Source organism: Culex pipiens, chromosome 3 (assembly GCF_016801865.2).
Source record: "Culex pipiens pallens isolate TS chromosome 3, TS_CPP_V2, whole genome shotgun sequence".
Classification (NCBI taxonomy): domain Eukaryota; kingdom Metazoa; phylum Arthropoda; class Insecta; order Diptera; family Culicidae; genus Culex; species Culex pipiens.
The window spans coordinates 2,709,399-2,724,194 of NC_068939.1; the positions used below are offsets into that span (position 1 = coordinate 2,709,399).

The following is a 14,796-nucleotide window of genomic DNA, read 5'->3' on the forward strand; positions in this document are numbered from 1 at the left end:
GCTGTTGCAACATTGTGCTGCTGAAGCTGCGGGAGAGTGCATCATTCCGAGGTCCGGAAAATGGCCATAAATACAGGTAGTTTCGGGGTGCGCTTCGTTCGATATTTGGGTAGTCCTGTTTAAATAAAAATATTTTCCAATTAAGATTAACAACTCGTCCAGACTCCGGTCCGCGCGGAGACCAGAAAGTCAGTGCCAGCGGCGTTCGGGGCCTTTTGTGTGATTTCAATGGAATTTCAGAATCAAGGTCCTCCCGCCGTCCACCCTCACACCACCACGCAACCGCTGCTGCTGATGAGCATCTCGTTCACTTTGCGTCCCGAACAAATGTGTTGTGAAAAGTAGAATGAAAATAAATAATAAATAACCTGTCAATTTTCGAAACAGAAAAGACCGCAGCGCGCAGAAAAGAATGAAAGGAGAACGCTCCGAACCCGGGGCTCGAGCAGAATTCCATTCCAGAATCCTCCCGGGAGAGTCACCACGGTCTAGAGAGGAGTAGAAGAAGAATGCTCGCACGAGGAGGTGCGATCCTGGGGACGACCAAGTCCAAGTCGTCGTCTGCCAGAAGATCGAAGAATTTTACCTGACCGACCTCTCTCATCTGTTTTTGTTCCGCAATATCTACGAAACACTCGACGACGAGACACAACAGGATGAAACAAGCACGACGCTGCACGTTCTTGTTCCACCAAGGAGGACCACGAGTCCGAGAATGAATAAGCAATCTCCCCAAGCTGGGCTTGTGGGTGGCGGCCTCATGGTTGGTGCATTCCTGGTGCAGTTGTTGTGTTCAGTGCAGATGATGGTGATGATCTGTCGGGGGGCCCTAGAGATGCTGACCTGGGTTTGGACAGTTTGGAGTGCAAAAGGGTTGGGGATAGCAATGACTATGCTGCTGTTGCTGACGACCTGTCCCAGCAATTATCATAACGTCAAGTTGCTTGTTTTGTCAGGTCGGGGAAGGAATTTTGATACTCGGAAGCTGTCTTCTGGAGTGACATCCTGAGCTGTATTTGTTCTCTCTTTGGAATGACGCGAAGGAAAATAGATTAAATCTCTAGGAAAAATGTTTGTACTATATTTCTGAACTCCAAAGTCTATCCAGAGTAATTTCATAAATTAAACAACCGATTGTTCAAAGCATAAATTCAATTTATGATGCGGAATTTCTAGTGAGCCCGGCATTGTCACGTTCGGAACATAAAGAAAGCAAGAATGCGAAAATTCCACAATTTGCATTGCTAAACGCAACCCAGTCCGAACGACCTCATAATTTATCACTCCAAACCCTAGGTCCTCTTCGATTGTTTTTCGCCATTGTATCATTGTCAATATGTATGCATACACTTTTATCTAGATTTATTGTGCAGCTTTTTATATCCACTCCCGCGTGGGTCTCTGTTTACTCTTGCTTGGGACGACGACGGTTATAGCATTCCTGGAACCCCCGCTCGGTCCGGTCTCCGGGAGCATCTTTTTAGCATACCCGACCATGCCAAGACGACCAACCTAAACGGAACACACCTTACGGATAGTTCATCATTTAGATCGCACACGCAAAGCACCCTCTCAAAGTAAGAAAAGAAAAAACGTTGCCAAGGGGCCACACTGCGGGTCCAACGCGCTGCAACGCCAACGAATCATAAATCACATTCTGCAGACCCCTCGGCGTCTGGCCGGGCTCTCAGCTGAGCGTACCTCTTACACCGACACAGCGGGTTTTTATTTTCAACTTAACCTTCATCCACATTTACCTGTGTGTGCGACGGAGCTGGCGATGTGGAGAACTGGTTCAACAACATGCGATGCGCTCCGGCCGATCCGATCGGGAGATTCACTTGGCCATATATACATGGTTCAAGCGGATACACGGAGAGAAAAAATTCCAAACACTTGAAGTTCAGTGAGTAACTCAGAGCACAGGAGACTAGATGAGTTCATCCAAACGAGAGTAGTTTACGAAATCGAGAGCAAAATACTCCCAATTATAGTTTAATCCAGGGGTTACCAAAGTATGGCCCGCGGGCCAAACGTGGCCCGCGAGGTGATTTTTTGTGGCCCCCGGAACCATTTTGAATAATCATATAAAATGGCCCGCTGATCACTTGCAAAGTGATTTTATACTTCTTCAAAATTAAGGTATATTAAACTTTTGCTAATCTTTTTTACTTTTTGTTGATAATGTGTGATAAAAGTGAAACTTGTAAATATTCGTCAAACATTTTTTGGAAATTCAGTAAAAAGTAAAGTAAATCTTTCCCAGTTCCTGAGGGGAACACCCTTGAAGAGTATCGGGGCCGGCATTTACAAGGCGGATTCAGTGGCAGTTTCATTCTCAATTTAATGTTAACATGTTAAGGTTAATGTTAACATTCCATAGGTCGCCTCCCTAAGGTGTCGTGATAAGGTCCAGTTTGTGACGATACACTACCTTCCCTTTACTAAGCAATCGATTCCAGAAGGGAAAAGATCACCAGTTGTGTTGGTCCGAGCCGGGATTTGAACCCCGATCTACCGCTTACGAGGCGGAAGCGTTACCACTGGGCTACGTGGCTCGGACAAGATTTGGAAATTCAGGCTTTCAGTATTTAGGCAGACTAAATTATGAAATCGGAAGGAATATAGCTGTTGCAAGTGTTTTACAAAGCTTTTTTCGACATTATTAAAAATTGACTCGAAAAATCAAGGGCAAAAATATTTTTTTCAAAAAATTTCAAAATATCCCTAAAAATTTGAGTGCAATCAGCTGAAATCAATTAATAATGCATTCCTCTGCATTTAGAATCATTTCTATCTTGTTGATCTTGATATACAAATAAAAAGGATTTAGTGAATTTTCGATAAATAAATGTTTTTTCGCTGAAATGTGTTTTTTCGAATCTTCTTTTTGAAAATAATGATTGCAATTCAACTTACCGGTGTTTAAAACATTTTCTAAAAAAATTTTCATTGAATTGTTGAAATTCTGGTTTTCAATCGATTTTTTATTAGTCACACTAAATTTAATGATAAAATTACGCCGTTACATAAATTAGGCAGACTACATGTCGTCATTTTCGAAATTTAAAAAAAAATTAAAATTGTGTTGAGAACACAAGTAAATTCAGATCAAAACATTTTTTTCAAGTACCTAAAACAATAAAATCAACAATACCTATAGAAAACAGCCAAATTATGTTTTCTATTATTTTTAATCAACGAAAACTTTGAAAAAATACAAATAAAATTAAAACATCGTCTGATAGATGTATTTTCTAGCCTTTTAAATGTAAATAACATAATTTATTTTTTTAAATATCTTATTTGGCCCGCAAGCTCATTTAAGCTTCAAATTTGGCCCGGCCTCCAAAAACTTTGAGCACCCCTGGTTTAATCGCTTTCCTCTTAATATCCGAGCAAATCTCTCTCAGAAGTACAAGAACAAAAAAACTGACAATATGATTGGCAAAACTTTTTCAACAAGCAGGAAATTAGTTCTAGACTCGATGTCTCATATCTTAAGAAACTAGATAATTCCAACCGAACGAACGTAAGACAATCAATTGAGAGCAAAATGCTCTCAACTTATTAAAACGCTGTCCTCTCATAACTAGAGCAAAAACAGATCCAGATGCGCAAAAGCAACAAAAGGAGACTATAGAGTTATCTACGTGCACATGTATTGCGTGTACGTACACGAAAAAGGATGAGGTTGAATTTTGTACCCGCCAGCAAAACAAATGGTGTGCTAGTGTGCGTGGAAGCAGGCTTAGATAGCTCTATATGACAATTGAATGAGTAGTAGTACGAGAGTAGTTTAGACTGGAGAGAGTTACTCAGAGCAAAAGAAGCTGGAGAAACAAACGAGAGTATTTCAAACATTTGAGAGCAAAATGCTCCCAGCTAGTTGAATTGCCTCCCTCTCAATATCCGAGCAAAAATCGTAATAAATTTCAGGTGACAATACGAAATCGATCTTTTTCCGTGCATCTAGCGCACCCGGCACACTGACTGTATTGGGTTCTCGCCCGCGGGCTTCCTCCTTCAGCCCGGGCTTTTGGGACCGGTCGAACCCAAAACCAGTGCGCTCCGAAGAAAGGGGCACCTCACCACCGGAGAGTTCTGGCGTGGCGTGTAGGTATAGCATATATTTATACACACATATTTATGCCCCGTGGAAGAAAAATGTGAGAAAAAGCACGAAAAAATAGAGAAGCCGAAGCACATAATAAAAGTCATTGAAGAATTTTGTTGCGCACTTCCCACTCCCCCTACCCCCCAAAACTGCTTAGGACCCCACGGTTTTGGCCGATTATGATGAGGAGTCTCTCTCTCTCTCTCAATACGGTTTGCCTCGGATGTTATGGTTCAATATTACTCCATTCTTCCTTCGGTTTACTTCTTCAAGCTTCTCTCTCTCTCAACTTCGAGCTCAGAAGTGGCTTAAAACGAAACTTTACCTTTATGTTTTTATTTTCGCTCGTTGATTTTATGGCCGTAATATAAATATCTTTCCACCATTATTTACTGCCGCAACTATTCAAGTGCGGCGTTACACCAGAATGTGGGCAACCTTTGACTTGATGCAGCTCCCCGGCCAACATATGGTGCATCGGCCCAGACAGACAGCGCAGCTTGACAAATGATTCATCGTACTCGTGTGCGAATACGGAACGTCATAATCGCGAGCGTGAGAATGGCCCTCCCCGGCGATGATGACCTACCACAAAGCACTGCGAGGCGACTAATATGTGTTTATATTTATGCATATACCTTCTGGTAAACATGACATCACCGCGTTTAAGCACTCAAGTTTGAACACGTTATCAATGTTTACGCGGGTCGAGCGATTAGTTTGAACAAGCAACGCTGTTAAGAATCTATTAGGGTGAAATCGATAAAAAGTTAACCAGTTTAGAACTTTATCGTCTACCTTGTTCTACACCCAAACCAAACTTTGCTGACATTCAGTGATGATCAGCTTTACCGACATTCGTTGTCAGCTTTGTTGTCAATAGCATCTCACCAGCTTTACCAGAGAGATAAAGAGAAAGAGAGCGCATCGGCCTGGAGAGCCTAGGTGAAATGTTACTCTCTGGGACTCTGAGTTCCAATCGAGCTATCAAAACAAGGTTCAATCGAGCAACAAGACCTTGCAAGTATAAGGTGGGAATGTGATTAAAACATTTTTAATCGAAAATTGGGATTTGGAATATTAAAAATTTGGTGAAACTATTGTTTATTGAAGGTGGGGAAGGTGTGACAAGACGACCATATGAGGCAATAGGAACAATTGTTCGTACGGTCGTAATTTTTACAATTTTGATTATTTCCAGTATGAGGGATTGTTGCTAGCAATGCAATTAGCTGATTCTACTAACACATTGTTTATTGAAGGTGGGGAAGGTGTGACAAGACGACCATATGAGGCAATAGGAACAATTGTTCGTACGGTCGTAATTTTTACAATTTTGATTATTTCCAGTATGAGGGATTGTTGCTAGCAATGCAATTAGCTGATTCTACTAACACATAACGACGTAAGCGCCACGGGGCATAAGATTGAATGACGTTTTTTTCAAAACCTTTGTTTCTTATGACCGAGCCACTTAGCCCAGTGGTAACGCTTCCGCCTCGTAAGCGGTAGATCGGGGTTCAAATCCCGGCTCGGACCAACACAACTGGTGATCTTTTCCCTTCTGGAATCGATTGCTTAGTGAAGGGAAGGTAGTGTATCGTCACAAACTGGACCTTATCAAGACACCTTAGGAAGACAACCTATGGAATGTTAACATTAACCTTAACATGTTAACATTAAGTTGATTAATGAACTGTCACTGAATCCGCTTTGTAAATGCCGGCCCCGATACTCTTCACGGGTGTTCCCCTCAGGAACAGGGAAAGATTTACTTTTTGTTTCTTATAGCATTCGGAAAATACAAAATAAGGCTTAGGGTTCGTTTTAAGGCTCATTTTATCAAAATGCTATTTTGCCTAGGTCAGTAGTATTATAAAGTATGATTTAACTTTTGGTTATTTTTGTTGAGAGCTTTCAAAAATTCTTGTTCAGGTGGGGCAAGTGTACCATATGGATTTTTAGTATGGAAAAAAATACGAATTGCGACAAAAACATATTTTATTGGGAAATAAATACATAAAAGTACTTGAAAACTGATAAACAATTGTTAAAAAAAAATGTCCATACAAAATATAGTGATATTATGAAAATTTACTATTTATAATCCAAGTAATAATTTTTTTTTTCGTAAAAACGATCAATTTTTTAGTAAAATATTATTATTTAATCTTAAAATGAATACATTCTAATCTGATATATCTAAGTGATAACAGTTCAATTGTTAGCAAATTAACATGTTGTTTCATGCATTGTTCCTCTTGCCCCAACGGGTTATAACGAGCATTTCCTTAGCTTGTTACACTTGCCCCACTTTCCCCTTACTGTAAACAACAGTTCCACAAAATGTTTCATGCTTAAATTCTCGTTTTTCATTGATAATATTTTTGAAAGAATTCAACCTTAATCTTGCAAGGTCTTGTCGCTCGTTTGGAATCCTGTTTTGACAGCTCTTTTGGACCCAGAGAGTAACAATTCGCCTCACCGCCAAAAATAAAAATTCTTGATGCAGTGGTAAAGGGTTGAACTCTCACCCAAAGAGCTTCGGTTCGAATCTTAGTGAAATTTTAGTGTGTTTTGTACATGATTTTACCACTCTCGTATCAGTGTACGTATTCACTCGCTGAAGTTCAAGAAAGAGAGAGAGAGCGCAAGAACGTTTCACACAGCTCTAAATACGCTTCAAGCATGATACTGTTTCGCCCTTGATTCGAGAGCAAAATGCTCAACAACTGACGAGGGCTTTTCACGCGCCGTTACTTCGGTCGACAAGCCTAAAACTATACTAGCATAACTTTGCTCATATTAATTGCTTCCTTCCATCATCGCCAGGCACCGTTCGAGAACATCCTTGACACAGTTACTCGCAAACTTTGGCTCAAACCACAAACAAAAACAACATCAACATCAGCCACCACTTCAGAAGCTCGCGACGTCAGCGAGTGTGGCACGATCTCCCGATTACGCCATTTTAATTATTGATAAGATAAACAACAACGGCGGCAGGAGCAGGGGCGTCAGCGACAGAATCTTATCTACGTGATTAAGAGCAACTTTGCGGTTCAAGAGGTTGACACCTCGGCTGCACGAGATGAGGTGTCATGTGTTTGTATGTATATATATAAATTTAATAAAACCCTTTTGAACTGTCAGCTCCGAAGGCGATAATGTCGTCATCCACTTCGCTAGCCAACCAGCAGCGCCGGCGATGATAATGAGTTTTATCAAGTCGAGCTCATCGGATAGCTCGTTGAACGTCTCCAAGGGGGATTAATATCCAGGGAAAACAAACGCCACCGAACTCGTAAACAAAAGGCGACTGACTGAAGATTTGCGAGATTTTGAGATAAAGAAGGCGCCAGAGGAGCAGCTTAAGCGCTTCGGAATCTTAAATCGGAATGAAAACCGACTTTTTTTCAGCGGGATCAAACTCCTTCCCCCACAGTTAATAAAATGACAAGGATCAACCGATACGGACGCAGGGATCAACCGGGCCAACCCCGAGAAGCCTGCTAACGACCAGAACAGATACAGTTATTTACTTGATTACACTGGCCTTTGGTCTTTTTTTTTCGCCCTTCTATCGACCATGTCGTCCAAAACACACTCCAGCTTGTAATCCCGGGGTGGACCACTTTGTAAAGTCATTCCCTACCTGGTTGTTCATTCTGTGAAAAAAGGCACATTTTGCTAAATAATCTCTTCGCTTTTTCTCTCCACTCCCCGGTGTTACTTTCAAGCCCTGCTGAACCGACGTTGGCGGCGTTTCCTCGACCTCGGTCATTCCGGAATAGTCGATATAAAAACACTTGTTTTCAGGGCTTCTTATCGCACTTTTGGCCTCCTCGGGCCTGAACCCCGACCCGACCGGACCGGACCCGTGTGTGAAAATTTGGACGGATAATCCGATGCTTTTTGTTGGGTTAATTTTTTTATGACAGCTCAATTTTTGCGGCAGGAGCGCATTGGTTCCGGAAGCCCAACATTGCCAGCAGCATGTGTTGTGTCCATTTTTTGCGGTAGTAAGTACCGGTAAATTGAATACCTTTTTCTCGGAAACGTTTTTCAAAAACACCCAATAAAGAACGGTGTGCCGCTTTTCGCATGGTGTTTGCTGACAGGACCACTCCCCTTTAAGGGGATTTTGCTAACCGCCTATGACTCATCCAGTAGGACTTTGTTTCCCCCTTTTTTACTGGAGCAACGAAAATTGCAGGAAAAGAACTAAATTAGCTTCCGGAAAAATGCAAAATCCTGTGTGTGTGCTTGGTGTACACAATAGTTGAAAGGGAAAGTTAGGGCCAAATCCTCCAAGCAAGAAATTGTAGGCTGTCAGCTACCGGTCTTGAATAAGTCATAAATGTGGGCAATTTCAAAGCGTCATTGTAGTAACATAATCGTGGGGCAAAAGTGTAGGGATTGGGTTTCTTGGATTTCACAGTTATAACCGTTTTAATATTCTCAATTATAGTTATAATTTTCAAAACTGAAGATAAACAATAGTAGTTTATGCAGCAAGTTGCAAAAGAGATTTTTTTCAGCACGAGTCGTATATTTATCAAACGAGGTACACCGAGTTGAATTAATGAAACGAGTACTGAAAAATCAAGTTTTGCAACGAATTCCATACAACATATTTTTGCAATTCCGAAAAACACTCTTTGAGTGGAATTATAAGTATGTATGTCATGTATTTTGTCAATTAACCGTTTAAATCAGAAAAATGTTGAAAAGTATTACTTTTCAGCATTTTATTTGAAAAGTGTTACTATTCGATTCTGTTATTTTTGGTACAGAAAAGTAGGCTGCCGATGAAGAATGACAGGAAAAGTAAGTAATTTCACGACGGCATTGCAAAAAAAAATAATAGCGGCATTCATTTAAATAAGGAATAAAGTTTTTTTTTAATGCATTAGCGTGTACAAAGCAGCCGATACAATTTTTTTTCTAGGTTTTTTTCTCTCGGCTCTGGACAAGGTCGACGAGAGAGGTAAATTTCAAATTTGAATTCCACCATTTTAAATTTTATAGCAAAAAATATCACAAAATGCTACATTATTACAGTTATGCCAATATCAATGAATTTATGAAAATGCAATTTTTCCTAAAGTTGGATGTCTTTTTCCAATCTGTTGTCCCAAAATACAAAATTTTCCAAAATTCTAAAAGTGATTTATTTATAAAAAAAAAATACATAAAAATAAACATTATTTAATGTATTTCAAATATACTACAAACAATTGTAGAAAAAAATCTTTAAAAATTTTAATTTTCAGCAATATTTTTTTGCCCCTTGATCTTTGATCTAAAACTTGCATTGGGCTTTTCCATTTTTTTGCAAAATTGAGATTACTGGCTCACCTAAAGTTTCGCAATTGCAAATTTAATTCCATAGTTTAAAAAAAAAAATTCCCCAAAAAAGAGGGGGCTGGAAAAATGTATGTTTATTGTTTTTATTTTTTAACTAGTTGGTAACTTGTTTTAACTTTTTTTGAGGAAATTTCCCTGACAATAAGGGGGCAAAAGAATAATTATTTTCTGAAATTTAAATTTTCATTGAAAAAACTTGTAAAATCAAGTGTAAATAATTTAGAAAACATTGTGTAACGTTTTTTTATGCATTTCAAATCTAATTAACACATTTTAATCTATTTACAAATTCTGAACCCGCAGATCGGTACAAAATGTAAAGTTTACGATACAAAAAACTTTCAAAAATTCAATGGTAATTTGTCAACTTTTGATAGAAGTTTAACTGTAATGATGTTTAAAGCACTTTGTGATACTTTTGGATTGGAAACTTCTGAAATCAGGCATGAAATTTGAATTTTTTGCCCTTCCCTCAGAGTTAAGGGCCAAAAACTTAAATAAAAATTTTGAACCAGCCTAATTTTAAATAACTTGATAACAATACAACAAACAAACAAAAACACAAACAATCCAAAATATCTATAAATAACATGATTTATTTTTTATATTCTTCAAAGTGTTTCACTTGATTAAACATCGAAAATTAAACGATTGTAAATTTTTCAAAACGAATTTCAGTTATGATTTATTTTTAACCACTGTTTTAAAAGAGGGTTATTTTTTGCAAAACAAAAACTTTGACAATTTAAAAGTTAAAATTTGAGTTTATTCAATAAACTTTAAATTTAGTTTTTAAAAATTAATTTTGTAAATCACCTACATTAAAATCGTGAATCCTTTGAAATGTATAAAATCTTTTGATAACAAGATAATTTTTTTCATGTTTCAAATATTTTGTGATACTTTTGGTTTGAAGAACATTAGAATTAATCATGAAATTAAAAATTAAGTGGTGTTCAATTTTAAATCAGACTGTTTAAATTTTCACGCCTGAATTCTCAGAAAATATCGATTCTTTACTGTTGATTAAAAAAAGAAAAAATCTATATATATAACAAATTTCGACGGTTTTGTTCGAACGCGAATCAGTTCAATACGGAGCGTCGTATCGAGGTGCACTTTGGTGCGTTGGGTTCGTATAAGCCCAAGGAAGGTTCTTACGCCAAAAAGTGACAACTTTGGCCACTCTGGAACCGATTCCGGAAAATCTGCAGATTGTATGGGAAAAGCTGCATAAAATCAAATTTTGATCACAGGAGGCTGATTTAGCAAACAAGCAAGAAACGTCAGGAAACCAAAAAGGGCAGGACGAAGTTTGCCGGGAAGAGCTTGTAATTAATAAAATGCCATTCTAAAAATGTGTTATTCAAACGGGAACTGCTTGGTGTCAAACTAAATCCAAGCATAATTGAATATTTTTCAAGATTCCTATCAACAAAACAGCAAATACAAACCGAATATACGTCAATTCAATTACTGTATCACTCACATCAATTACAGCCTCGACAATGCAAAATACCATTCGCCTCGGTGCTCACGTGATTTATGAATAGCCCGCGTTCCTTCCCGCCCATCAACCGATCCAATAAATCATTCCCCGTGAAAACATCAAAGATCGTTTCGCGCGCCCTCTCCAAACAAACAACATTGCTCGTATTCGTGCACACATTCGGGCGAGCAGCACCACATTGTTGAACAGAAATTCAAAGAGTTGACACAATTTCTGGCCCGTTCATCCCGTTCGGGGCCCGGGCGTATCGCGTAAATTGATAAGGGTCCGAACTTACCTTGATTTTTGTTGGTCGGCTTGATTGTGACATTGATCGAGGAGAAGAAGTTACTGACGTGTTCGCAGCTGAGCAGTTCGTGCTGCTGCTGCTGGTCAACACTTTTGGCCGCGACCAGGCCCAGTGTCGCCACTGCTGCCACCAGGAACACCCACAGCCGAACGGCTTGGGACATTTTGCACTGTAATCCACGTGGTTTGGGGTACATTTTTGTGTGTGTGTATGTGTGTTAGTGGCTGCTGCGGTTGATTTCTTTTCACGAATTAATTCACGCACTCACGCAATTTTTTCCGATGGAAAACGATTTTCACGATCTGGTTGACACAATTCTCATCGTTGGACGCAGACACACCGGCTCTGTTTGTGACAGATTAATGGCGAAGGGGGTTTAAATTTATTGGATTCGTTCTTCAAAGCACTCGGAACGAGCAAATTTTCCGCGAAATTAAAGCAATTTTCGCGCGACACCCCCGCGACTTAAATCCACTTGAGAGTGTGCGTTGATCTTCACACCGTCGACCTCGTCGTCCAGTCGAGTCGAAAACAGCTCAGCAGCAGTGGCGGCGCAGAAAAAAAAACTGTAAACAAACCTGGACAACAGACACTTGACGCGGTTCTTATCGCGCGATTTACCACAGCCAGTCAACCACTGACAACACACACAGCGAAGAAATCTCTGTACTGAGCCGCGCGCAACTGTATTCTTTTCGCCACCCTCTCCCTCTTTGTGCGCGCCCTCTCACCACGTGCGTGTGTGTGCGTTTGGGACACTTTTGCAACCCCCCCGTCGTCAATGCTTGCTTTTCCACCCTCGCGCGCGCATCCACTCACTCACTCGTCTACTCTCCCTCTCTCTCGCTCTATCTCTCTTCTCTGCCTTCTTTTTATTTTGCTCTCCTTTCGCGAATCGTTCTGCGTTTTTTTTATTCGGTATTTTCTTCCTCCTTCACCTTTTCGGGCTGTGCGAAATGTGGCAGCTGTCAAAAATTCGCGAAAAAATACATCAACTTTTTTCTAAACTTTTGCGCTAATGGCCACGGCACGACGAACCGACTAAAATCAACTGGCCTTGGAGGGTCACTTCCGATCCCGGCGGGCGCGCGATGCTTGGACACGACGACGACGGCGACTACTTTTGAGGTTCTGCGAAAGGATTCTCCACCACCAACCAAGGCACCAGCACTATCGCCAGCAGCACCGAACTTCGACGGTAACCCATCCAACCATTACAAGCGTCCGAGAAAAACTAAAGAACCGCACGACTTTGCATCATCACAAAATTCACAAAACAGACGGCCGTCAATGGCTGTTTGAGAGAGAGGGAGCGGAAGAGAGAGCAAGCGAAGAGCGAAGAGAGGAATCGGTTTACTCAATGAAATTCATTCATTAGCGGTTCATTTGCTGAATGAACGCTTCGAAATCAATATCCCGAACAGGTGACAATTTAAAGTTAGGATAATAAAAACAATATTATTTTACTTTCTATGATTTTTTAAATTTTATAGACATAGAAACGACCATCATCAAAATAAATCTAAAAAAAATGAAATTTTGGATCGAGTCATAATTTTTGGAATTTTTGTTTAAATTACCATTTTTTTAAATACGCTGACCGAAGGTGCAAACAACAAGAATATAGATTGAAAAGTTGAATTCCATCAAAGTAGAGAAAAATATTAAGAAAATAGATTTACAATTTAGATTATTAATAAAAGTTTATCAGTTTTTTTGAGACTTAATAAATTTAGTAACATTTTCTTTCGCTGTCATAACAATTTTCTATTATTTAATTGTAAGATATATTCAATTCAATTCGGTTTTATTGGTGAATAATCAAGATACAATAAGTTCTTTTGAGGTACATAACAGAGTTTTGGAGTTCCTTACAGCTGTGTGTTAAATCATAATCCATTTTGGAACAATTATTGCTTGTAAATAAAGGTGTCACCAAGAGTAAGAAAAAAATAAAAAAAAAACTTACTAAAATTGCAAGGGATTGTAAGATATAATGTTGAAAGAAATTAAAAGAGTCAAGCTTAGTTCATTCAAGATTAAATAAAAAGTATTTTTTATCTTTAAAGTGACCTTTTAAGAATATTTATTTTTTTGTCTGAGTCCTGTATAATTTTCACGAAATTTGATTATGTGGGTGGTTGGTTCTCGAGATTTTTATTTATTATTGTTCTGTTTTTGAATAAAGCTTTGAAGATTTCGTTGCAGAATAAATTATCTTGGCCTAATGATTTTTCATTTAGTTTTTGAAAAGTGAGATGAGATCTTAAAACATATTTTTACTGCACAGAAAAAAATAATGTAAATTTGGAAGCTGTAATTTTGGAAGGTTGAATATTACCTCTTTTATGATGTAATTTTACCTCAATTTAGACTGAAAAAGTGACATTATACCAGAAAAGTGGTAAAATTACACATTTCCAGAGGTAAAATTACACCTTTTTTCTGACATAAAAGATGTACCCCTTCCCAGATGTAATATTACCATGATTTTTTTTTCTGTGTGGAGAAAACATCACAGAAAAGTTATTTTAATTTATGTTGAATGTGAAAAGATAAAATAGTAACAAACAATAAAAAAAAACAGTTTAATAAATGACAGTACCATGCTCTACATTTTGGTTCCAAAATTTAAATAGAGCCCATCCGGAAGATTTATTATTAGTTTTACTGAAAATAAATATATGATAAAGCATAAAAATCAGTTTCTGTAATGTTAACATAAAATCACGTCCCACGAAATGTCCGTGAAATTTGGTGTGCTGAAATTAAGGTCCCGTGAAATTTGCTATTTTTGAGCGTGAAAAATCACTAAGCCTAGTCATCGAGAAGGCCCTGTGCAAAGATTAAGGTAAATCCAATTTACAAAAAATATAATTCCAAAGAATAAGGACTATTTCTGGGAGAGTTGCTCACCTCAAGAAATTGCTTGAAGAACAGCAGAACGCAGGAAAGCAGAGAACGATTTCTTGGGGCTTTCTTCACCCTCCTAACCAATGGCGTACGATTTATAGATTATTTAAAAAAAAATTATTTTTTTTTGTTCTAAGGAACAACTATGCTCGAAAAGATTATGGAAAAACTAGAATATTGTTTACGAAGAGATTCGTTCACTCTGAAAATTATTACAGAATTTATTAACATCGCCCCTCAAGACTCCAACTTTTTCTCCATGCTCTTCTGGCAGCACCACCAGCTTGCTTGGTTGCATGAGCGTCGCGACACAAGCCGAAAAAAGAAAATTCTTCAATAGATTTTCTAGACCCACCTTCACAATTGCAAATCTCACTCACATTTCATTTTATTTAGAGGAATGTAAAACTTCTGTTTAGCCTTGTTTAAATTTCAGTCTTTCATGTATATCGACAGTCATTCCATTAGTCATGATTTTGAATTTGGTTCTGAAGAATTCTGTCAGTGAATATTATACTTTCAAAAAGTTGGTGAAATTGATTGGTCGCTTAAACTTTATCATTATTCGAAAAAAAACTGGAGCAGTTATTGCTAACC

At 38.6% G+C, this 14,796-nt stretch overlaps 1 protein-coding gene across 2 annotated transcripts in view; it reads right to left on the reverse strand.

The window, feature by feature from the left end:
- LOC120423004 (division abnormally delayed protein) overlaps window positions 1-12,527 on the reverse strand; it is a 143,457-nt gene extending 130,930 nt beyond the window's left edge. For both annotated transcript variants that reach the window (XM_039586627.2, XM_039586626.2), the window contains exon 1: window positions 11,275-12,527. In XM_039586627.2, coding sequence (XP_039442561.1) covers window positions 11,275-11,482 — 208 coding nt within the window. In that variant the 5' untranslated portion in view covers window positions 11,483-12,527. The remainder of the gene's footprint in view (window positions 1-11,274) is intronic.
- Between the last annotated feature and the right edge of the window lie 2,269 nt (window positions 12,528-14,796).